The following is a 27,325-nucleotide window of genomic DNA, read 5'->3' on the forward strand; positions in this document are numbered from 1 at the left end:
AAAAGATGTCACGTCAACCCCCTTTATTCATTTAGCCACATGATTATGATATAGCAGACTCTAGAAGTGTCTATATTGTAACTCTAGTTAAGAGTTGAGATAATCAAACCTAACCACTAATAAGCTATCGGGTTGCGTTATAATTGGGCCACTAAGTCTCATTCTTTCGAGTGTATTTGTTTATTTGTTCCGTTGCTGAGCAAAAATAGCCAAGGGATAGGGGATAGAGCACATGAAAAATATTTTTGCAGTGTAGTAGCCCACAGGCCACAAGGCATACTTCTTTGTACTCGTAACCATATTTCCATTTAGAGAAAGAGAATAGAGTGGTTTCACCTTCCAGCGAGGTTTTTCTCCCAAAAGGGTTTCCCAAGTCATATCTTGTGTCAAATGTGAGTTTTTATTTTGTTGTTCTCCATTTTCTGCATTATTTTTAATTCGCATGTACGCATTATTAACAATATTCTACAAATCCAGAAATCTAAAAACAAATAAAATTGTAATAGTGTCGAACTTCAAATATTAAATATGATTTTATCAGATCTGTTTTGACAAACTGCCCAATAGAATATCCACAACAATTTATGAATCAATCTTAAAACCCTTTATAAAAAACATTTTCAATAAAAATGTAATCTTAGTTTCATTGTGTATTCATGTTATAATGTTAATAGAATAAATAAATATGTTATAATGTTAATAGAATAGAAAAAAAAAATCGATAAAATAAGAAGTCCAATCACAATTAATCAAATTATATTCCATATCAAAAACCATACAAAGAATTAACAACAAGAGAGAGACACTTTGTTTCCATTATTACTTCCAACCGTCTCACAACCTAAATGTGAAGAAACCCATTCACCAATATTTCAATCCTCGTTTAAAGAGGATACAAAGAAACACCACAAGTAAAAGGTGGCATCCACTTGTCCTCACGGGTATATATTATATTCAACAATTCTCACAATTTATTATTATTATAACAAGAATAACCAATATTTAATTATTTATATTAAATATATTATTCTAGTGTCCTGAATTACGTACATCATAAGCATGGAATTTCCTAACCACTTGGTCTTCCCCAAGCTTGGGCACTCGAATCACAAGGTGTTTTGAAAATCTGGATCAATTCAAATGCTATGGTGAATTTAATAGTTCATTGCCACTTTGGACACTTCAATTGTGTTACTTGGATGAAACTATAACTGCTCTCGCCACAATGCCTTTCACAATAAAAGCACTCGCTACAATGCCTTTCACAATAAAAGCATCATAGGAATTCCTACAATTCTCGAAAGTGAGACAATACTAGTTGCAATCCCTAAGTAAAGTGGGGCAGTAGAGCATCCAAGAATTCCCAGGCCTAAGGACGCATGAATGGTGTCCCACTCCCACACCACGGACCATTAACCCTTAAACATTTGTGAAAATTATTTTGAAGATATCCACGTTGAGAAGTCCAATGCCCACAGTCTGATAAATGCAGGAGTGACTGAGAATTCATATAATCTTGAGTCTCAGCTAAAAGGGAAATGCAATTTCTTAATAATACCCAACAAAAAATACCATTACTGATCTCTAGTCAATAAATAGTTCGCAAGTCCCATACCCAATAATCAAAAGATCAAAACAACAATCAGAATTTTTTAATAGTTATAGATTAGAAGAGCAGAGTCCCAAGCCCATAAATAACTTAGTTCAAAAGAAAAATCAGAATGTATTAATAGTGATAGATTAAGAGAGCAGAGTCCCAAGTCCATAAATAACTTAATTGGAAAGGAATTCTCAGATGTCCATTAAGTTGCCGCTTACCAGCCAAAAGTGAAAATATATGAGGAGAGAGAAGTTTGCTCCAAGGCTGAAGAATAAATAACAGTGGATATATATCTCTGGGGGACTCTCTTAGCACTCTTTAACTGTTTTCTCCCGCCAATCTTTTTTAAACTTATTGGATGAATTCAAAATCACCAACACTGGGACTGAAATAATCGGTAAATATTGCATGGATATTTGACTGCTCTGGAGAAAAGTTGCGACCGTGTTTCTTAAACGAACAATTCAATTCCGAGTCTAATTAGTGGAATCTCTTATAGAACCCTGTGCAAAATTTGGTGCTGGAAGACCTAGAACCTGCATTTGCTTGTAAGCCCACTGCCAATTCTCTGGACTAACTTCCCCACCAAGAGCACGCACCACAGCACCACCACTGCAACAACCCATTCTGCAGCAGTCTGCTAATGGGAGGCCCTTTATCATTCCGTACAGAAAACCACTTGCAAACAAATCCCCGGCACCAGTTGTATCGATGACCTCTGCCCCTTCAATGGCTGAAACTCGAGCAATCTGTAGTGAGAAACCCATAAATTATGTCATTAGCAGCAGAATGAAATATGTGTGACAGAACTGGTCACAGTAAAAAGTGATCAGTCAGGATATGTAGAAGTTATGTCAACAACCTCTTTGCCATGTCGAGCAATGCACCCTTTGGGACCAAGCATTACTACAGCCCATCTACAATAATTGGCCAAAAACTCCAAAGCGGACTCTGCATCTGCATTGGGCTCACCCCTGCGAACATAAAGGCAACCATATAAGATAAAAAGGAAATCACAGTAAGCTTGACCTCCACTAATTATAGAGTCCACTTTACGAATTGTTCAGTAATGCTTTGGGCATAAGTATTCTTATCCATTTTTAAAAGGAAATTATTTCATGTGAGTTCGGTTTATGGCCGTTAGAGCCAATTAGAATCTGCTGAGACCGATCCCTACTTTGAACACAGTTTGAATTAATACCTTTTGGAACAGAAAGATGGAGCATTAACAGAACACCACCATTTACCTCATCAACTCTCTTGCTTCATCTTCATTTGCAAAACAAAGATCTACTTGCCCAGACTCTAATAAACCTAACAATTGTGATCTAAAGTTCCGAACCACCTGCCCATAAGCAACTGAAAATTATACACTGTCAAAGTGCAATATTTTCACTGACAAGTTCATAACAAATGAAAACATATGACCATAAAAAGAAACTCAATACATACAGCACCTCAAAACTGGCCAAATCCATCGATATACATGCACCATCTTCCTTTGCCAAACTAACAGCTTTCTCCACCAACTTTTCACCGTAGAATCCATAGCCATTCAGCACAACCCACTGGCAACAAAAAATTTCAAAGTCACGTCAATTTTGTTACATTGAAATTACACCCATTGAAATGTGAGAATCTGTAATATGTATATACTATAAATCCTTCAGAATCCCATATGTCAGTATTCAGTATAGCACTCTCTAACTTCTGGCATACTTTTAGGTCAGCAGTACCACCTGAACTTAATTACTAGGCCCTTTCAACCATTATAGGTCAAGTCATTGTCCAACAGACCAAGAACGCAGCAAAAAGACCCAGTGACAACTGAAAGATATATAATTTATCCTAATAAGCACCTCTCAACAGCTCTTTTAAGAGTCTGTGTTGGAATGATCGAGTACCTGAGATCCTCTAAAATCATCACGACTCAGCTCACTGGCCTGTGAAAAAAGATGAAATAACTATCAATTGAACAATCTTTTCAACCAAGCAGTCAATAGGCAGAGCAATGACTGTTGAAAAAAAAATATATATATATATATATATAAAGAGAGAGAGAGATACAAACAATATACCTGGAGTCTAACGGCATCAGACAGGCAAGGACGCATGGTACGATTGCCTTCGGCATCAACCAGACACACACACTGTTCCATCAATCAGAAATGCTTGTTACGATATAAAATATTGTGGAGTAAAAGCAAATATTTGACTAATACAACAACTAAATCATCAGTCCGGCATGCTTTTTTAAAGAAGAAAACAGGCTGGAGAGTTAAAATGATGATGAACCTGTCCAGTAGGTCCTCTTTTGATTCTCAATTGTGAAAGATTGACCCCCGACACCTTCATGTTTGTCAGAAACATCTGTCCTTGCTCATCATCACCACAAGCCCCTACTATGTTACAAGAAATTCCAAAGCCTGCTGCCAAACCTCGAATGGTATTGGCAACACTTCCACCAGCCATAGTTCTTATAGGAGAAAGCTCTCCAGGAGTTGGCAACATGTGCATATTAACTTCTGATAGTATATGCTCCAGCTCCTCAACTTTCACCTTCTCAACAATGCCAGCAAAGATTAACATAAGATTCTAAACCAACCCGAATCAAGAAGAAAGAAACACAAAGAACAGAGTATCAGTTCTAACTTCTAACTTCTGACAAATAGCTCCACACTAAAGAATTCCCTTGCTTATGTAGCTTGTAAGAAAGAAACACAAAGAACAGAGTATCAGTTCTGACAAATAGCTCCACACTAAAGAATTCCCTTGCTTATGTAGCTTGTAGCTATCCCTTGATCGGGACTCACCATGTTCAATCACCACAAAGAAAAATAAATAAACGAAGAAACCAAAAAATCAATCAGCCGAAGTATTTAATAAAAGCTGAAAATGCCAGAAGAGAAATCCTCGATTCAATCATAGAATTTTGATGATTTCAAAATGACCTAGAGGTGGGTATCTGAGAACATCCCACATTTGAAACTCCCACCAATTAGAATCCTGCCAAAAAAGGGCACAGTTGTCAACTGTAAGTTACATACCATATTCCATAGAAATTGGAACTAATGACAAAGGATTGTGAATGATCACATCAGGTCTCCGGTCTCCCCACCTTAACATTCTTCGCCCTCAAAGCATGGAAAAAGCATAATACTAATAACCCTGAAATGAATACATAGCCAAAAGGTACCATATTTTTTCTATATGAACAGTTTTGTGGCAGTATATGGACTTTCACTAGGTTTAACAGCTTCAAGGCCTTAGTTAAGAATTGACATATCGATAGACTTGTCTATGTCAGAATAGATCTTTAAGAATTTTAACTTAATTTTTACTAATTATTAGATGGATGGTAGAGATTTAACCTCCATGGAATATTCCAGAATATTCATTGTAATATGCACAGATCAAGGTTTAAAATTTATCCCCAAGTTAGTTATCCTCTTTTAAATAATTTATCCCAATTTAATTTAATTAAAGAAAATGTCATATCAACACATGTCATATTGGTCATGTGGTATTGATAACACATGGTATTGTAACAAAAGCTATTTACAAGTTTAAAAAGTCCATGGTAATGTGGGGGTGAATCTCCATCCTTAAAAATATTGTTACATGTTTTCTTTAATGTCTATATTTTTAACTCGTATTAGTTCTTTTTATAATTAATAATAATAATAATTTAAAATAAAGTTATAGTTTAGCTAATTTTTATGATTTTTTTAATCTGGTAAAACGTGAGATGTATCTTGGGATAAGTGTTTGATGTTTATCAGTGTTTACCAACCATTTAATTTATATGGCTGCGCTAGTTATAGAAAGATTAGTAGGAGGTTTAACATGGCTCAAGTGCAATGATGTACTCAATAACAGGGATTCTGGTAAGAATGTCCGCAACTTTAGTCGCGGAAAATCAGTGCCTTTCATAGCAAACAAAGTTCTAATGAAGCTAACATGGATATTATGTTGCCAAAGTTGTTTGGACTTTCTAGCATTTATAGAATCATGAATATTGTTAGATTTGTGACAACCAACACCTCCTACCAGACATCCTTCAACTTTGATAGTATTTGGTTGTTGTACAATGTATAGAAATGTTGGTCCTAGATATTTCAGGGTTGTCAATGTTTATTGAAGAGGACTTCAGAGGAGCTATCACATGAAGAAACTCCATGATATGTACCTCATCTTTCAGTTGCTCCGATGTGTATTGTATTATATATGTTTGTTACGAAGTTACCAAATAGAATATGGATTTGGATACAAATAAAAATATGGTATATGGACAAAATACTTATAGTCAAAATCCAATACTAAAAATTATCCGGATTGGATCATTATATTATTTGTCATCTATTTCGATAACTTTCGAAGTGGAAAAATTGGAGAAATCAGCATACAGAGCCATTTTTAGCAGCAAGTCCCAATTTGGAGAATTGAGGTCCGAAACCTTTCAAAGCCATTTTGAGGTATTAAATGATGTTTTTTGAAGTCAAACACTGTTGTTTGTGCCAGACCACTTAATGTTGCTCCACACTCGGACCTTTCCAACAATGTAAGAATCACATCAAGCATAGTTTGTATGCAAAAGTCATGCCTCCCACGAGTTGACCCACCATGTTGATCACCATGGCATGCATGGATGCCACATCAACTACCATTAGTCATGCATATGGGGCTAGCAACATGTACAATTTGAAGAAGACTCTAGAACATTCAAATCCATAACTATAGTTGACGGATGAACGAGTCAAACTAGGGTTGCGGGGGAGCGGCTCCACCCCCCCCCCCCCATCAAATCACTCCCGGAGCACGCTTCGAGCAGGAGCAAACCAATAATGCGCTCCCGCAAAAGCCAACCAATAAAAAAAAAACAAAAAAAAAAAATCGCTCCCTAGTTTTTTCCCAAAATTTTTGTCACAAAGATGTTCCAAACACAAATTTTTTTCAAAGAAACAAGAGTTTTTTAGTACGACAACCTAAAATTCAAGCTTATGTCCCTAGTATTGATATGCAATTCATGGTAATGTTAAATTCATTCTCCTTTATCTTTCATTTTCATCATTTTACTTAAATTTTTAACATTACCATGAAATGACTCAGGATGTTTGAGATTGGTTCTGATCTCATTGGATTTCATATGGAGAAAGTAGAATTTTATATCTCACTCAAAATCTAGCAGACTTATCAGTTTTTCAATATTTCGGGATTGGGGGGGTTGCAATGTTTACCTTGGATTTTATCATGTACTAGGGTATGGGACTCTTATTTAATCAAGAGCACCAAGCCCTCTATGTACCTTGATGTTAGTGACATTGGTTGTCAAACTCCTCTATCATGACCCTATTAAAAATGTACCCGTCACTCAAACAAAATTTTGACTTGACATGCTACATTTTTTCTATCTTGTGATAATTTCTTAGAGGGTGATATTAATGACAAAGATCCCAAGATAGGCAATGAATTTGATGATATGTAGCTATTTGTTGTAGCATGATTTTTTTGGATGCTAGAGGCCATCTAGAGCCTATTTGTTGATGTATTTTTGGTTATGGATTGCACTCGATGCTATTTTGGTTATGTGCACCCTTACATGTTGTATAAATGAGAACTTGTAACTTGTGGATGTGGTTGAAGATTATAACTTCTAGATGATTTATGTTATATGGTTTAATCCATGTTTTTATGTTTTTTATATCTAATTCATCATTCTACATGCTTTTGTTGACATATATGCATCAAAATATATTAAAATTCGCTCCCGAGCTGGGAGCTTTTGAAAATGTCGATCCCCACTGCCGCTCCGGCTCCCAAGCAACATTGAGTCGAACCTTACCCCTCATTGGCTATCAAGCTATGTTAAATATTGGGCCACTATGAGTAGGGATTTCATTCTCTGCTATTGTGTTTCATTCCATAGTTGAGCAAACCAACTCAGAGCACGAAGTTAGAGAGAAAAACATAGGGGGTCAAGATTTTGTAGTAGCCTTACGTACCACAAGTCTCAGGTAACCCCATAGAAAGTACCTCTCTCTTTGTACTTGAACATTTTCCATACCAAAGAAAAAAGAGTATAGCATCCTCAACTTCTAGATGGGATTTCATAAGGTTCCCTGAGGCAAATTGTGTCTATTGTGGACAACATGTGTATTTCTTTATGTTCTATATTTCTTTCATTTTAGCGATTTCATTTAATTAAGCAAAATATCAATTAATTAAAAAGTTTGAAATCTAAAAGAAAACTTAAAATAAATATTTCAATAATTTTATCAACTCTGTTGAGACAAACTATTCTAGTGGAATACCCACAACGATTTATAGATCATATCGGTATTAGAGTAGGTTTCTTTGGGATATTTGTGGGAAGTTGCATGGGATCTGGGAAGTAATATTAGAAGAAAATCGCAAAACCCTAGCTATGTCGACGAGTCTATTCACAATAATCCTCATGATCTAACAAAACAAAGATTTGTGAGGTTGGAAGAGCAAGTCGCTAACATCAGTGGCAATATGAACCTCCTCGTGGCAACTCTAGAAGGTAAGCTCGAATCGTTTGGAGAAGATGGAGACAACTTAGAGATCAGATTGAAGGGGAAATTGGGGAATCATGAACACTCAAAAAAACGAGACAAAGAAAGAGTCGCAGAAAGAGCAGCTGAGTTCAAGTGTCGTTAACCATTCACAATACCTATTCAAGATGGAAACAAATGTGGACATAAATCCATACCAAGGTGAGATCAATGAGCTAAACTAAATCATTGGTTGCAACAATTAGAAGTTTATTTAGCGTTCACTATATAGATGAAAAGCAGAACATATAATTTTCTAGACTCGAGTTAGAAAGCCATGCTCTAACCTAGAGGGAAATCCATATGAAAACACTTAGGCTAGAGGTTGATCCACCAATAACTAAGCAGGAGAACTTCAAAACCCTCATGAAGTCCCAATTCTACCTGTTACCAACCAAAAGTGGGTGACCCCATAGGAGAACTTTTCTCCTGGATTTGTCCTCAACTAGCCGCCAGCAGCCCCTGATAGACACCAATGCAGCCGACATATTGTTGATCACTACTCCCCGAAGCACCCATATGTCCCCTTGCCCAACTATCGAGAGCATATGTTCGAAGGTGGTATGTTTTTCATTATGCAATAGAGTGCTTATGCTTGTTTTTCTTGGGCATTTTGGGTATGGATTATTGGGTGACCTAGAAGGAGGAAGGGTTTTGGTCGGGGTTTTGTTCCCTCACCTTAATTGGGGGGTTAAATTATCAAGTACAAGAAGGGTGGCACAAACAAGTCGGCAAACATGTTCTCAAGGCTACCCACATCAAGAATTACTACTTTGGGAACTCTGATGCACATGGAGCGTTTCACCTATGATGCATACAGCTATACATAGAAGATGAGAAATTCAAGGAGGTGTTTTAGTAGCTACAAGGCCAAAGTCATGTAGAAAATGGTGACAGCAATAGCAAAGTCGACTATCATGTCCACAATGGGTTACTTTATAGGTTGGACAAGCTTTGTGTTCCTAAAGGTGAGTGATTGCAGCGTATCAAAAAAGCTGACACCTCCAAGGTTGTAAAGCATTTTGGTGTTGGGAAGACAGCTGCCAATTTACAAAGGTATGTGTACTAGCCCAAAATGTAAGAAGATGTAACACAGTACATTAGAGGATGCATACTTTGGTACCAGTAAGCTTAGTAACAAGAAGCAGGGTATATACCATCCCTTACTTGTACCCACTCGTCCTTGGGAAAGCATTTGCATGGATTTTATGGGAGGTTTACCAACAACTAGGAAGGGACATGACTACCTATTTGTGGCAGTGGACAAGTTTAGTGAGATGTGCATTCTCATGGCCTTGTTAACCACTCAAGTTTCACTTGAAGGTTTGTCAAAGTCTCCGTGATCAAAATACAATTGAAGCATTCCAACATCATTTGAGCATGTCAGAATTTCAAAATTCTAGGATTTCATCTGCTTCTCTTCTATCTATTGTACAGATTCTACAGCCTTACGGGGATATTGTAAAAAATGATTCTAGTATGATGAAACAAGAGTCATGTAAAAGGCCTAGGTAGCTTAGGACTATTATACTAGCAAGTGAGTTTACTCTAGCGTGTTTTTTTCCTCAGCTCATTATTTGTGTCTTTCAACACTTATAATCAGTTGAGTTTTTCTCCCAAATATACCCCAAAGCTAGAGTGCAACTTGATGGTAGAGTCTTAGGTGAGTCCTAGTGTCTAGAGTCGATGTATATTACCATACTAGATCATCTATAAAGTTTCATGGAATTTGGTTGAGTCTAAGTGTCAAATTTTAATTGTTAAAAATTAGCATTGGACAGGATTTTCTGTAAATCTTGATGTAAAATATAATAAGTGACGTTTATAGAAGTTGTAGGGGTATGAGTACTCAAAATTAGACCTCTACACCTCAACTTTCTATTTAGACACACTTTGAGGGTCAAAAATATGTATTTACCCATCAAAACCCATTGTTTTCCAATTTCTGGCAAAAATTGGCAAATAATTAGTCGAAAAATAAAAAAAGGGAAAAAAAATAAAAATTCTCTCAAAGTGGAAAAATGATAAAAAAATGAAGTGGACTTTCCTAAGAAGAAGTCAAGTCAAAAAGTGATGGAATCTCCACAAACCAAGCAAGTTATCCACCAAAGGAAATTTGATGGTCCAAGAGAACAACGACTGTCCCAATAAATCGAATTTTTTAGAGGAGATGGTCATAGTTGGTTGATTTGAATGAGAGCTTTTCGAGGAAAGAGATGGGAAATATTTTTCAGCGGTCCAAACCACTCCAACATTGAATGGTCACTCCACCCAGCCACTTCTCCAGTGCAAACAGCTAGCCTTCCTCTAGATTTGCGCAGGCTCCATCAAGGGTTGCGATTTTTCTCTATGCATATAGTCGTTTTCTCCTTGGACCAAGACATTTTCACTTGGAGAGGGATCCTCTCTCATATTTTTCTATAAACTGAGCCTCTGAGCTCCTCATTGTATCGTGATTGAAAAAATCGAGCTACTAGTTAGAGAAACTCTACTGCATTTTTGTACTGAATATTTTTCAGAGTAATAAATAGTCTTTGGGGGCATATTTTTATGGTGTTATTTTTCATCTCTTTATGGTAATAGTTTTCAGATTTATTTTTGCTTAATGCTCTATACTATCTGATCCATACTTTGTTAGTTTCATTTGCCATTTTTTTTTGGATTAATTTATACAAGGTAGCTTGTGTAATTTTCTAGATTGGAGGAACACTCTAGATCTAGAAGCGCTAGTGGGTTTTTGGTTGTCATTGTGTAGTCCAATCCCTTGTGGATCTAACAAATTCTTTTCAAGTGTATAGAGATCTATAATTTTTTGAAACTGATCTTGAGCGTTTGGGGAAGTTTTTGGTTGAACTAACCAACTCTCAAGCAAGTAAAGGTTGAAAAACCCATATCAATTCTCCTCAAGGGCTTATCAGACGATTTCTTCTTATGAGGGAGTTTCTCTACCATAGCTTGGAATTATTATTAATTTCAACTTCAAGTTTATTTATTCTATGTGCTTTTACTGATTCGATCTAAGCTATTTTAGAGCTTATTTCTTCCCTACCCAACAGCGGAGGTGTCCTCACACTCTTGAGGCTTTCCATTTGTATGATTAATTGTATATTATTGTGATGTGATTTCTCTTGTTTCATATTTGATATCACCCTTTATTGCCTGTGCAGATCTATAGAGAAGCTTGAGAAGAATGGGTTTTCTTGAAGACGTCTTGACAAGATCTATAAGGAGGCTTGGGGATCAAGAGATCTAAACCCCCTCCCTTCTACCATTTTTTGTGGATAGAAACCATCCTATTGCTCTCTCTTGGGCAGATCTGCCAGATTGCTAGGATTTTAAAACGATTTTGAATGGATTCACTCCTTGAGGCTTGAAAATAATACATATATTTTTTCGTGGATAGAAACCATCCTATCGCTCTCTTGCGCAAATCTGCTAGACTGCTAGGATTTTAAAACAATTTTGAAGGGATTCACTCCTTGAGGCTTGAAAATAATAGATATATTTTTAGGGCCTTTTTTTTCTCTTGGCCGCAGGCAAAAAGAGGGTATTTCTCTCCCTCTTGTGCGTAAGTTTGCTCTTGAAACTTGGACATCTACCCTTTGAGCGAATTTCATTGGAAGGGAAAGCGAATTCTCTCTTGGAGAATTTTTCATTGTAAATTTTGCCACAAGCATTGTAAATATTTCTCATTCTTGATATCTTAAGTTCTATTTTTGTAAACCCTCCTCAAGAACCTAAGCCCTCACTCCTCTCAAAGAGGGTTTTACTTGTAATTATAAGAAAAGAAAAGAAAAAAGCTTGGAGGGAGCTTGGGGTTTTTACCCTTGGACCTCCTCATTTGGAAGGAGGATCTCTTGGATGGCAGTGAATAACTTGTTCATTTTGCATTTGTTATATTAGTTTATTTTTCTTGCTCATTGCATCATCTAATTTCTAGATCTAGTCTCTAATTTTCAAGTAGTTTTAATCACTCATAATTGATTTAGGCTAACTCGCTTTTGTTTCAATGAGTAGCTCATTAGCTACTTATTTAATTTGCATTTTTCATTTAAGTAATCTCACTTGTTTCTTGATCTAATTTGCATTTGCTTCATTGAGTAATTTTCGCTTGCTTCGTTGATCATTAGCATAAGCTAATTTCACATTGATATCATAATTTGTGCTACAGTTATTAATTGTTAATTTGATCATTAGAGTGGAATGGTATTTATCTATTGATATTCATAAGATGCTTCACATTAGAAGCATCTCACTTTAATTTTCAATCTCATTTGAAGCAATTGTATTAATTTAGCGTTTAAATTGCATTTTTAGGTTCTCTAAAATTTACCTCCAAGCATAAGCTTGGTTGATAGATATTTAGGAAGTTTCCTCAACCGTCATTCAATCTCCCTAGATTTGATTTTAGATCAACAGCTAAAACGCATGACCTCGCACTTCTCTTGCGTGGCTAAGTCCCTTGTAGGAACGAAGGCATCCGGGTTGTATTGAATTCCTAGGTGGGTATCGTTAATGAAGCCATTGCTTCTTCATCCTAGCCTTCTTGCAACTACCTACTAGTCCTTACTAAGTTGAAGGAATTGAGGGGAAGTCAAACCTTAGATCAAGCATTTAATTAAAAATTACCAAGACCACTCTTTATTTCACACACTCACATATAACCTTGTTCATCTTACACACGATTATTGTACAATTTGGATTGTGAGCCTATCATTTACTTGCAAGCATCATGTATTCTTGTACTTGTTTATTTCATCTTCATGTGCTTATTGCGAATTGCCCGTTAAATATTATATCATAATTGAGCATCTTTCATTTAAGTACAAGTTTTATCCTATTGCAAGGTCTATTTCCATCTTGTTACCCATATCTCAAATTGGTAGATAACCTATTGTGGTTATGATTCACTAACACTTGTCTTGCAGCTTGCTATTCTTGTAACTTGAAAATCATATCTCATTTGCAAGTAGTGTGATTTCTTTTTGAGCATATATCTCTTGCAAGTTATATTTGAAGGCACTAGTCGCTTACGATTTGTCTTGTAGGATATGTTTTGAAATTTATTGGATCTATATTGTTGATATTTATAAGCTCGTAAACATTTATACTTGCTAAATCAATCTCTAATTTTATTTCAAGTTATATTGAAAGGTGATAGCCTTACTAACTGTCTCCTAGAACTTGATCTCTCTAATAAGTTATCCTTTAGAATCTTCCTTAGGGACCACCCCCCTTTGCTTAACTAGTTGAAAGATTAAACAGAGAGAGTTGGGAATAGGTGACAACCCCTTCTCTGAGCATGGCCACAAAACACACACCTTGTGGGGTTAAGGATTTTTCCCACATTCCTAAGTGTGCAATTTTGTGGACAATAGGCCTATAAAAAGACCATCAAAGGGAAAAAAGCAGCAAACTTGTTCTTTGAACAGGTCTGGACACACTTTGGGATACACCAAGGAGCATCATTGCAAATAGGGACATTAGATTTCTTAGTGCATTTTGAATACGTTGTAGGGGAATATGGACACAAAGTTAATGAGGTCAACAACATTCCATCAACAAACAGATGGGTAGATAGAAGTAGTCAATAGGACTTTGTTGCATCTTCTAAAGGGTTACAATCAAAAGCATCTGAAAACCTACGAAGAAAATTGATCTATACACAACACTCTTATGACAGAGTTGTCCACACTCCTATTGGTAAGTCCCCTTTTGGAACTTGATTTGGATATTTGCCACCTTCATCCTTGGATGTTGAAGATGGGTAGCAAGAAGTGAGGGAGGACCTCATAAGGGATGCATTAAAAGAATAAAAAGTTGTTGAGAAGATTAGACAGATCAATTTGCAAGTATAGGAAATGTTGAACATCGAAGAAAAGTGAAGCTCGAAATGATCAACACATAACAGAGAAATCATTCAAAGTAGGAGACAAAGTATGGTTACAATTGAACAAGGAAAGACTACAAGGTCCAAGTAAGAATATTGAGGCTTTGTGGTGTGGTTCTTTCGAGATATTGGAAAAGGTAGGAGATGACATCCACAAACTAAATATACCCCCATATATGCACATTTACTCAATAGTGAATGTGGAAAATCTCAAACTTTATGAGCCTTCCATGTTGAATTAGGAGGAGGGGTAGGTCCAACCTTAGCACCAAATGCTCAGGCAAAGTTGTCAGAGGACAAAATTTTGCAACAGAGGTCCAGAACTACAAGATAGGGGCAGCATGACCTTTAGCAAATTGAGTTGAAAAGATAACTTCCAAGCAAAGCAAAATTAGGGAAAACTTTCTCACCTCATTCGAAAAAGTTTTTGGGGACCAAAAGCCTCCATAAATGGGGAGGTATAATTTAGATTGGATCATTATATTCTTTATTCTTCATCTCGTAGTTGCTCAAACTCAAGACATGTTGACAAGTAATCACATGAACTACTAGAACATTGTTGACAAGTAAAAAAATGAACTACCAGGTTATCTATCTCAATGCTTTCAGAGTGGAAAAATTGGAGGAATTGAATTGCAAGCCCATTTTTAGAAACAAGTCCTGATTTGGAGAATTGGGGCCTAAAAACTTTCAAATCCATTTTTATACATCAAACTATATTTTTTGGGGTTAAAAAACTCTCACCTGCGCTAGACCCCTTGGCGTTGTTCTACACAGAGACCTTTTGAATGGTGCAAGAACCACATCAAACCTAGTTCCTATGCAAAATTTATGCCTCCCAAAAGTTAAACTACCTTGTTGACCACCATGGTACAAGCGAATGACATGTCAGCCCCCATTACTCATGTATATGGTGTTGAAAATTGTAACTAGGTTTGGTCTTCATTATGATGTAATTGTAATCATGACATTATATATTCTTTACAAAGAAAGAAAGAGAAAGAAAAAGAAATTATATTTTATTTTTTTGGAGTATGGGTTTCATACTCAAGTTTGAGTCAAAAGCATGTTCTTCGTGCTTTTAGGTCTTCTAGGTCTTTCTAGGATAAAAAATAATATTGGTCATGTGTCATAGCCCCATCTAGACTCATTGTAATGAAGAGAAATATTTATTTTGTCAACAAAAAAGCCATGGATAAGCCCAAGACCAAGTTGACCCAAGAGCAAGATCAAGTCAGCCTAAAGGAGGGGTTATTCAACCTCTCAAGAAGGCTATAAATACAAAGAAGTTTGACCTCATTTGGACATTAATCTGAAGCAAGTTTGATCTGCATTAGAGAAGGTGAAGAAGAGTAGTTGGAGAACAAAGAATATGAGCAAAAGTCAAAGTCTATCAAAGAATCGCATTCTCGTCTCGCTAGGGTTTGTGAAGCTGCGAGTTGCAAGATCGAAATTTTGTTGCAAAGGTCAAAGTTGCAGTAGCAGTGTAGCAGTGTCGAAGTTCTAGATGTTGTCCCAAGGAAGATCTTGTTGGGGGTTGGTTTGGGGCTTGGAGGGTTTGTTGGCTTTGGTCTTTGGTTCTTGGAAGTCTCTTTTGTAAGGAGATTCTAAGGAAGAAGAGAAGCATTTTCTGGGTTTTCCCCTTGGAGGGGTGTTGCCCTAGCTTGGAGCCTATATCTTGTGTACTCTATCTCTTTGTGATCTTCATTGTTTTGGTAATTGCTTGATGAACAGAACTAAAGAAGTAATAAAGAACCATCTAACATCACTAGTAATTATCATGATAAGGAAAATAAGTTCGAATCTACTTGTCTCCAAATTTTCCAACATATGGGGCTAGCCACATGTGGACTTTGAAGAAGATTCTAGAAGGTTCAAATCTGTAACTCTAGTTGAGGGTTGAGGGAGTCAAACCTTACCACTAATCAGATATTGGGTTATGTTAATAATTGAGCCACTAGGAGAAGTAGGAGTTCCATTCTATGCTATTGTATTTTCTTTCATAATCGCAGTGTTTTTAAAACCGGAACCGGTCTAACCGGGACTGGTTTGGTCTAAACGAACCGGTTTTTAAAAATACATTAAATAATTAATTTTTAATGAAACAAAACTATTTTTAAGATGTAAAACCATGATTCCAAGCCAATAGAGACAAAATATGCAAAGTTTGCTCATTTATATACCATGCAAAGGTGAATATATCAAAATGGCACCGAGTGCAATACATATCATCGACAAAATAGCAAAATACATAAGAAATGAGGCTCTAAATGGCCTATAAAGTCCAGAGGATCACAACTTCATAAAACTGCTGATCAAGCGCTGAAGGCATCTTGCTGGGTATCAGATCCTTCCTTTACTGCTGTTAGTACCTTGAAACCACTCTAGAACTAGCACTCTTTGCAATCAGATTTCTCGGGTGAGACATTGGAAGACAGATTTCATGACAAATCACTTTCTACAGCCAATATATTCCACGCACATTCTTATATAGCTTAGGCATTTGTAGCCCTGCTCCATGCAGATGTGCTTGCCTAGCATGCCACCAGGATGCAGTGCTGGGAGCTTTACAAGTGATCCATTCTCTGCCTCGAGGTACAATAAAGTGCCATCTAGTGATGGATTACCTCACGTTCCTATTTGAGCCCCCTTCATCTGAATTATCTATGCATGACATGCTGGGAATAATGATCGATTTTCAACCAACACTTAGATGTTCTTGCCATAAAACATCCTTCAAAAAGGGTTTGTCGAAAACAGCAGCCTTGTTTGTCTTTTACGAAAACCATTTACAGAGCTTTAGTGCTGAAGGAATGTCTCAAAAGATCATGCATTTTGAGGGCTAACAAGATTCATAGTGAAATGGTCATTGGAGTAACTTGAAAATGCCTTTGGGATGAGTAGATTGATAAAATTTGTGATACAAAGGAGGTTGAGAATGAATGTCTCCTTTCAATGTGCCATATCCTCAAAATGTAAGACATAACATTTACCCAGTTTCATAACTTAATTACTCTTCCGGATCTATTCAATTATGAAACCCATAATAACCTCGGTACTTTCATTTGCACCATGTTCAATTATAGAAATGACAATTTGAAGAATATTTATTTTGTTTCCCTTTATTTTTCTGGTAAATCTGTGCTCCATGCAGTCATATAGATAGTCTTTTACATCTAATTTTGATTTTATCAATCACTTACAAAAATCGTAAAAAAATCACGGTTTCCAAAGAACAAAAGAACAAATCCATGATATCTCACGTCAGATTACTGGACCATTGACCTGCAAAGAGTATCTTCGATCAAGAAAACCGCCCAAAACCCCTAAACCACCCCTAAACCACCCCTAAACCACAAAACCGCTGCGTTTTTTTCATTAATCGGCGGGCTGTCCATAAACCGGCCGGTTTGCTACAAACCGGCCGGTTCCGCCCTAAACCGGCCGGTTTTGACCGGTTAGGGCCAGATTTTGGGCACATGAGGTATGAAACCGGGTTTTTTAGGCCGGTTCGGACCGGCCAGGCCTCCAACCGGCCGGTTAGACCGGTTACCGGTTTTTGTGGCCGGTTTTTAAAACTATGCATAATTGAGCAGAGCAACTGGGAGTGGGAAGTTAGAGAGAAAAACAAAAGGGGTCAAGATCCTATAGCAGCCTTACAAGCCTAGAGTCTAAGGTAACTCCATAGAGAGCACCTCTTTCTTGCACATTTTCCATACTATAGAAAAGATAGCAAAGCAACCTTAGCTTCCAACTGGGTTTTCTCCCATAAAGACTTCCCAAGGCAAATTTTGCATCTATTGTGGATGGTGTGTCTATTTCTTTTTGTTCTATATTTCTCGCATTTCAACGTTTTCAATTAATTAAGTAGAAAATTAGCTAAATAAAGAATCTGAAATCTAAAGGAAAAATTAACAATAAATATTTCAGTAATTTTATCAAATCTATTGTGATGAACTATTCCAATAGGATGCCCACAACAATCTACAGATCAAAAAGTATAATATATAGGAGTATTCATCTCACAAATACAAAATTAATGCATATTTCTCAAAATTTTAGAAATTAAAATATAAATAAACAAATTTAATTTTAGACTGCAAGTTGGTACTAGTATAATAACACTTAATATATACTATATATAACACTAATATTATAAATTATATATATATATATATGGTATGAATCACAATATGGACAAAATAATTATGGGTAAAATCCAGTCCTAAAAAAATACAATGGTATGTGTTACCCATTAAAGTGGGAGACCCTATAGGAGAAAATTATTCTCCTACTATTCACATCTAGCCGACTAGCCATGCAACCCCTGACAGCCACCACTAGTTGATGAGGTGCCATTTTATCTCTGCCACCTGCATTAGTTAGATATTTTTTCACCCATCCTATAAGAGCACATGGATGAAGGTGGGCTTCCAATCAAAAAGGTACTTTATTCATTTTGCAATTAGGTGCTTATGCTTATTTGTATGGGCTTTTGATATGGACTATGGGGTGACCTATAAGAAGGAGGGGTTTTGACCGTGATCTTATTCCCTCACCTTAAATGGGGGGTTAATCTTCGATCCTAGTCCAGTGAGACCTCCCCTAATGGCCCAATGGGTGTAAGAGGGAGCACTACTTGGGGAGTCTTGATTCAGATAGTCTGTTCCATCTATCCCTAGTCCATACTTAGCACTTTCCATCTTACATTGCAAGCCCATATTCTACCTCCATTCTTCGGGTTCAACTAACCATTGGTTCTCTGGGATTTGGCACCCATACATCCACATCCCTGGGTAGGGCCCAAAATTTTTCCCTAGGAGGTTGATGCAGCTAAAAGAAAAGGAAAAAGCATATTATGGCCACAAAATAAAATAAAAGAATATAAAAATGCAAAAGATGGTTGGGACATACACATTAGCACATGGGCAAAATCCTAACATTAGTTCTACCTCACTCACTATGGCCATCCCCTGGTTCCTAAGCACATGTTGCTCCATTACATCATAAAAAGGAACCTTTGCATGTCCCAACCCCAAAATGCAATCAGTTGCCTCATCACTAAGGGGTAATACAACTACTACACATCATACAAAGCAAGCTCTAACCCTTCAAGCTACGAGTCGTAATACAAAGTAAAAATCAAGCAAAAGTAAAAGGCACACAAGAGGGGTGGAAAAACAAAGGTAGAGTTGGTAACTCTTGCATCCACAATTATTCCCCCCTCACATCTATACACTCAAGATGTGGATCCCCATCATGTTGGTCCCTTTGACCATGGCACTTGGCCATGAAGTCTTCTTCCCTTCATACCATCATTATTCACTAACACCTATCAATTGAAGGGTGGATTGAGGAAATGTTATTTCCCCTTGGGGGTTGGAAACACCTAATAAGGTTGTCCTTTAGCCACTCCTACCTAGGGAGGAAACACCATTGTGAGTTCAAAGCCCTAATTTTGGAAGGGAAGCCTTATTTGAAGTATTAAATAGCCCTTTACATTCAAGCTTGGTTCACTTAGATGCAAAAATGATTATTGTCCCTGATGACTGGTTGCTTTCACTAGACTTTATGTTGTGATTGTTAGGTGGTTCAGCAACCCATGACCTGGGCACCTTACCCACAGATACCTAGGCCCCAAAGAAGTATATTGGCACCCACATGTGAAGCAGTGAAAGCATTGGGTCTTCGAGCAATAACAACACATCATACCTACCCCTAGGCACCTCCTACACCCAGAGTGTTCTGCCACTTTGCATTGCATTTGATGATTCTTCAAAGTGATACACCTAGACCCAGCATGCCCCCAAGTAGGCCTAGCACTGAGGGATGGCAACTAATTCAGGGCCTAGATGACGATGGTCTCACCTTTTAAGACGTGGGAGGGCTAGTAGCATCTGGAAAGCCCTAATCCTTGGAGCAGAGATGGACATTTTGAGTGGTTTGAGACCCGGGAGAGCACCTTTTGGTACCCCAAGTGGATTTTGGGGACCACAGAGGGATATTGATGTACATTTGAGGGCCAATCCTCAAATGACAATTTTTAGAGGCTTCTACACCACACTTGGCACTCAAAAGCCTCAGCACATGCCACATGGAGCGCATTTATTGGATGACGTCAGCCTTTCGAGGCCTCATGACTCACACATGTGGGCTCTCATTTGATTTATTGCCTAAGCTAGATGGGTTGGCTTGTAACCCAATATATCATTATGATTTTACTTGTCTTTTTATGTAAAATTATAACCGGTCCTCATATAAATAAAGGAGACGACCTTTTCATTTGTCACCATCATCACTTGGACATTTCAACCTCTCTTAGGAGAATTTTAGCCTCTTTTCTCTTTGGAAAGATGTGACCTATGGAGTATATCACACTTGGACCCAACATGCCCCCAAGTCGGCCTAGCACCATATGAGGGATGGCAACTGATTTAGGGCCCAGATGAGGATGGTCTTAACTTCTGAGACATGGGAGGGCTAGTAGCACCTAGAAATCCCTCATTGTTGGAGTAGAGATGGACATTTTGAGTAGTTTGAGACCCAGGAGAGCACCTTTTGGTACCCCAAGTGGATTTTGGGGACCACAAATGGATATTGATGGACATTTGAGGCACAACCCCCAAACGATGATTTTTAGAGGCTTCTACACCACACTTGGCACTCAAACGCATCAACACATGCCACATGGAGCTCATTTATTAGATTACATCAGTGTTTCAAGGCCTCATGGCTCACACATTTCGACTCTCATTTGATTTATTACCTAAACTATATGGGTTGGCTTATAACCCAACACATCATTATAATTTTACTTGTCTTTTAGGGGATTTTACGTAAAATTAGAACCTGTCCTCCTCATATAAATAGAGGAGAGGACCATTTCATTTGTCATCATCATCATTTGGACATTTCGGCCTCTCTTAGCAGAATATCAACCTTTTCTCTTTGGAAAGATGTGAACTATGGAGTATATTGGGTTATTGGAGCTTGTTCTTTGACTTTGGAGAAGTTGTCTTGGATTGATAATGGAATGTTCATGCATTTTCATCTTGTAAGTGTACCTATTTTTGAATAATATTTATGATTATGTCTAACGTATGGAGTAAATTAATGATCTAGGTTTGTTCTATTGTGCCCTAATTTATTGAATGTCAATTACATGGAAGCTAGGTCTCATTATTGCATGAATTACTTATTACATGATATGTGAATGGCAATCCCCTTGGTAATCTTAGTTATAGCTCTCCCAAGTGACTTTTATCCCTCACAAAAGAAATAATTAGGGTTTGTGTTAGGGCATCAAATATCCTTACTCCTTTGCAAGAATTAGCTAATCTATCACCTCCATAGACTCCATCAACCCAAGGACTAGGCATTAGCCAAGTTTTGTTGGTGAGAGAACCAATTTTATCCATAAATTTTTACTCTTTCTTTCTCCTACCTAATTCGGCCCTCTTAAGGCCAAGGGGCTATCTAGGGCTTAGTGCGAATTGACAAGGAGAAGGAATTTTGGGTCTTGGAAAGTCTAAACATTGAGGGTTGAGTGATTGCCACAAAATCATTCCCCTTTGGTGGGCATTTTCATCCATAAATTCCCTTGCCCTAGTTGTTTTCCCTGGGGTAAACCATAATTTGGTTATAGCTTCAATTTGGGGGTTGAGTGATTGCCACAAAATCATTCCCCTTTGGTGGGCATTTATTCCATTTTCATCCATAAATTTCGTTGCCCTAGTTGTTTTCCCTGGGGTAAACCCTAATTTGGTTATAGCTTCAACTTGGGGGCTTCTTGATGGTTTCATGTGCCTTAACCTTGTTGGAATACATTGTAGGAAACCCTTTCTTGGCATCTTGACCTTTGGTCATCCCAACTCTCAACCTATCAATCAAACCCTAGGTCTTGTGTTGCATCAATTTGGCCTCTCTAAGGAACGCAAATTGCCTCCTCTTCATAGTTGGAGCCTTGACCCTAAATTGTGCCTTTCACATAGAGGCCTTTTAGTCACCTCATCCTTTAACCCATAGTTTTAAAAACCGGAACCGATGACCGGACCGATCCACCTAATAAATCGGGTTTCAAACCAGGACTGGTCAGATCTCAATGAACCGATCTTTAAAAAATACATGAAATAATTAGTTTTTAATAAAAAAACTATTTTTAAGATTTAAAACCATGATTCCAAACCAATAGAGACAAAATATGCAAGGTTTGCTCATCTATATACCATGTAAAGGTGAATATATCAAAATGGCACAGAGTGTAATACATATCAACAACAAAATACATAATCAATGAGCCTCTAAATGGCCTCTAGATTCTGAAAACAATGCTCAAGCTATGGGGCCATTGACCTACTACAAATCTACATATCAGTGATCAACAACATGATCACTCCTCATCATGATCAAACTCATCACCACTACTAGACAAGGGATCATCAACATGAGCTACATAAATAATATGGCTCAGAGTTTGAGGACTCCTAAAACTCCTCTAGAACTTTAGTAGTAGTAGTAGTAGCAAAAGTAGACATCAAAACTACAAATCACTAATCAACATGATCACTCATGAAACTCATCATTGATTCAACGCTACTAGAAATGGGATCATCAACAAGATAGATAAGATAAGATAATTTTATTAATGTCCAACAAATGACCATAGTAGGTCAACGGGACTGTCGGTTACAATGATTACATCATGCCAAGTCGGTGGACCAGACGGTCCCCTTTAACATTTCTTTTAAAAAGCAGGAAATACATCTATAATCTAAGTAAATGTAAATGTAGAAACTAGAAGCTCTCGGCTTCGAAACAAAGCACTGCGATGAAGCAGAGAAGGAGAAGAAGAAAAAGAAGGGGGGGAAGGAGTCTCCTGTCCAGTCCCTACTCCTAACATCCGAGGTCGAGAGAAGAAAATTGAGAGAAACTTGTCAAAGTCTGCTGTCTTGTGGGCATACTGGGTTGTCGCTGCCGTCACCTAGAAGTTCTAGGGCACCTCCCAGGGGTGGATCCAATCCTGGATCGCTGGTGCAGTCTGGTGGGTCGGCCCCCCTGGGACCGCACTAATCTGGTCTCAGTGTCTGTGGGTCGGTCAATGGTTCTTTTGGTGCCTTGCGCTGATGGTAGTGCCCTAAAGAAGTCCGTGATCTTCTGCGTGGTGTCCGATCTAGTGGGGGGCTGAAGAAAACGGGCCCGAAATCTGAAGGCCTCCTGGAGATGAAGTGCTAGGCATCTCGGATCAACATATCTGAGGGATACATAAACATCATCTAGCTCAAAGTCTTCGGACTTGGATTGCTCAACCTTGTAACATGATAGAAATTGAAAAAGTTTAACATGGCTAACCAATGATTTTGGTTTGAGTGAAGGGTTCATCTCCTCAACCTTATAATGTGGTAGAAAAATATTAGCATGCCTAACCAGTGGTTTTCTTTTGAGTGAAGGGTACATTCTTGTTAAGGCCATGGTAGAGGAGTTCAACAATCAATACCACCAACATCAACAAAGTTCAACAATCAATGCCACCAACATCAAGGTTCTTAAAGGGCTTCATGCTCTTGATCAAATGCCAATCTCATACCCTTGCATGATAGAATCAAATGGAAACATTGCAAACTCCATGAAATCCTGAAAACCTTTAAGTGTGCTGAATTTTGTGTGAAATCTAAAATTCTAGTTTCTCCATATGAAATCCAATGAGGTCGAAACCACTCTCAAACATCCCGAGTCATTTCATGGTAATGTTAAAAATTTAAGTAAAAGGATGAAAATGAAAAATAAGGAAATGTCACTTTCTTTAAGAATTTAACATTACCATTAATTGTCAACATTGCTAGGGTTGAGATGTGTCAGGCAAATGAGAGGGTACGCATGCTTTTCTTGGAAGGGTTGTTTTTGGAGGAAAACAACCCCAAATTTCCCTCGAAACAACTTGAAAACTCACAAAACTGCATTTTGTGGGGTCTGTAGCTAGCCTGACAATAAACTGGCTGGTTTATGATGGAACTGGCCGGTTTGGTCTGGTTTTTCTGATTTTTTGGCAAAGTCAGCCCTAAACCGGATTTTTTGCCCGGTTCGACCTAGTTGCCCAATGAACCAACCAGTTTGACCAGTTTCTGGTTCATGCCGGCCAGTTTTTAAAACTACGCTTTAACCCTACAATATCTATTAGGTGACCTTCATATCAGGACTCCTCCCACTAGTGAAAGTCCATTAAGAGCAGGGGGTAGTAGTTATGGTGACAGTGAGCTACTACCTCATTGTTATCACTTGGTCTAGTGATAGCCCTGTAGAGTACCGCTCTCAGAGGTCTGCTAGATTTTGCGGCAACAATACGCATCCCACAAATACAAAAACAAACACAGATTTCTCAAATTTTAGAAATTACTATTATAAATAAACAAATTTAATGATTTTAGGCTATAAAGTTTGCACTAATATAATATCACTAGTATTATTAAAGATTATATAATATTAATATATAAATTATGTAACTAATAACACTAATGATTAAGGCTACAAAGATGATATGATAGTAGTATAATGACATTACGTTATATATGTAAGATATAACCTAGATTATAAATAACCTAATATTGTTATAAAAAGATCTTTGTGTGGTTTAGAGTACTTATTCATACTATGTATAAATAGGCTATAGGAATTCCTATTTGTACTCGGTCAGATGTAAAGAACAACCCAACCAGATCAGCATACACCACCACTAGCAGATCAATCACCAGACAAATGCACACAACCCAACCAACACATTGAAAGAGAAAAACCACAGAGCAGGTAAAGTAGATGCTTAGGAAAACACTTGCATCAGCACATAAACTTGCAAAGTTGAAATGCATCCTTTAGTACAAAACAAAAACACGTTCTCCTGTGGTGAAAATTAAAATGCAGGCATGAAAGTTGTGTCAGCAGACAAAAGTAGATTTTCTAAACCCACAGCAGATGCATAGCATAGAAAATTTTTGAGAATCACACTCTTTCTTATGGTTATTTTATTATGGTTTCTCTCTAACCCATACCATATGCGAACAAAGCAAATAATACAGCCAAACTAAATTTTTGGTTAATTTCCATACCAAAACTGCAGTATGGTCAAATTTTGTAACTATTGTTTTGTTATTTAGCAGGACACAATTGTGTACAAGAAACCCTTGAGCGAATAATCTAGTATTTTGGATCATAGGGAATCAGCATTGTGGGAAACCAACTTCTATTGTGGGATTTAGAATATGTTCAATATCCATGTTGGTCTAAGTGGTAAATATATGCAACAATGGCTTGTCAAATACTACTACTACATAACTTTAGTGGTGCAAATTGGCCCTGCAGTAATGCAGTTCCTAAACATCAAAGATGTCAAAATTTCCAGCAAACTCACATAGAAAAATATTGCAGAAAGGAATAGGCAAGCTAGACTTTGTAGGGTGGTGCATAAGTGACTTCAACATTTTGGTGAAGATCTTCTAAGAACCCCACTCATTTTTGGGTAACTAAACAGGAATTACTAAGTCTATGTTGTTCCCACAAAAATGAGTCCTTCAATGTGATTGACAATAAATAACTCTTATCAAGAAGCATTGTCCTGTGTCAAATATTGCTTGATCATTTTTAGTTATCCATTCGTTCAAATTGGTTGCACCTTTAAGACTGAATATTGGGATAAAGAGATCATATTCCTGTGAGAACATAACTTATATTACAGCTCAAGAAAGTTTCAAAACATTATAGATGCAAAAAGGTTGGCATGCCTTTCTGGTGGAGTAACAGGATGGTACAGCATGTAGAGGGCTACCAAAGATAAAAATACATGGCTTTTACTAATATTTCACAGTAAAGTCACTAAAGACAGGTTATTTTGAGCAACGATTTGCATTGTACCATGCACTATTAAGGTAGATGAGCTGCACATGTTGTTGTACATTGGATAAACCAACGCTCCCCGTGTGTTTTGCGACATGTGCTTAATCGCCTCTCGTGGATGCGTTAACTCTGGCAATGCATCCGTTTACTACACCTACGAGTTTTGGTGTAACGGCAATCGTGATTCCAACAAGTGGTATCAGAGCCAAAGGTCTTGAGTTCGAATCACACCCAACTCGCGTTGGGGGGGAGATTGTTGTACATTGGATAAACCAGCGCTCCCTGTGTGTTTTGCAACATGTGTTTAACTGCCTCTCGTGGATCCGTTAACTTTGGCGATGCGTCCATTTACTAACACCTGCGGGTTTTGGTGTAACGGAAATCGTGATTCCAATTGCATGGAGTTGCTTTTCATACAAAAACCACAATATAGGTATATTGTGTTCGGGAGTAACAAGCTTTTTTAAGAGTTTGTTCCAATGCATCAAGTTATTTATTGAAAGTGGGTTCTTGAACTTAGAGCTGGGCCTGTTGAAATGATCGTAACATTTACTTGTAGTCATTTATGGCAAGAAAAGTCATTAATTGTATCACTAGGTTATGTTATAGCTTCAAAGCCAACCTAATCAACATTATTTTACAGTACTTTCAGTGACCAAGGTTGGCCTAAGCATTTATGTGGGCCCATAACCCCCACACGAAGGGAGAGACCCACTTTGTGAGATGTGTATATAGACAAGTCACACTGCCTTAATTTGTAAAAATCATATCAATTCATGTTGTGATTGATTCTTTAGCCTATGGGCACCATATCCTTGTTCGTGGGGAGAGAGAGAGGGGGGGCTAACTGGTATCATCTACCATTGATTACTACTATTATAAATATTAAGTGTTTTACTTGGTTGGATTAGGGTTTGTCGAAGTTATCACCTAGATTTATGACTTTAGCATCGTACCAGAGCCAACGTAACTCTTCCTTACCTGTCCAACACTATTTTCAGCACTGTTTAAGGTATGAACCTAGGGTTTCCAACACTTTTTTGGGACAGCAGCAAATTTCTGAGATTCTTTCCACCAGTAACCTCCTTTGGCAGTTTTTTGTTCTTTTCAGCAAAGTTAAGGGGTTTTTCTTTTGCATATTTTTGGCCTTTTTAGGGCATCACTCTCCTCTTCCCCCATTTTCAGCCTAACTTCTGTATTTTTCCGGGTAGCCTAACTTCTGTATTTTCCTGGGTAGCACAGTTCGGAAACTAGGGTTTTCCAGCCATGTTTCAGGACAGCAACAGTTTTTAGGGGAATTTTACGCTCTTCACCACCAGTGCCCTCCTCTTTTGGTGATTTGACTTTTCAAGCAAATTTGGGGGATTCTTTTTGCCCATC

The 27,325-nt window shown here is 37.6% G+C and overlaps 1 protein-coding gene across 1 annotated transcript in view; it reads right to left on the reverse strand.

Moving 5' to 3' along the window:
* Positions 1-1,703: 1,703 nt before the first annotated feature.
* The window catches only part of LOC149248085 (pfkB-like carbohydrate kinase family protein), a 58,896-nt gene continuing 33,274 nt past the window's right edge, over positions 1,704-27,325 (reverse strand). Inside the window, exons 2-8 of the mRNA XM_089458334.1 lie at positions 3,896-4,159; positions 3,679-3,750; positions 3,505-3,543; positions 3,058-3,168; positions 2,848-2,945; positions 2,463-2,574; positions 1,704-2,349 (exon numbers count right to left, since the gene is read on the reverse strand). Of these exons, the coding sequence (XP_089314460.1) occupies positions 2,077-2,349; positions 2,463-2,574; positions 2,848-2,945; positions 3,058-3,168; positions 3,505-3,543; positions 3,679-3,750; positions 3,896-4,159 (969 nt within the window). The 3' untranslated portion in view covers positions 1,704-2,076. The remainder of the gene's footprint in view (positions 2,350-2,462; positions 2,575-2,847; positions 2,946-3,057; positions 3,169-3,504; positions 3,544-3,678; positions 3,751-3,895; positions 4,160-27,325) is intronic.

This window comes from Pinus tabuliformis, chromosome 7, assembly GCF_031772625.1.
Source record: "Pinus tabuliformis cultivar Carrire ecotype Pingquan chromosome 7, CPIR1, whole genome shotgun sequence".
NCBI lineage: Eukaryota > Viridiplantae > Streptophyta > Pinopsida > Pinales > Pinaceae > Pinus > Pinus tabuliformis.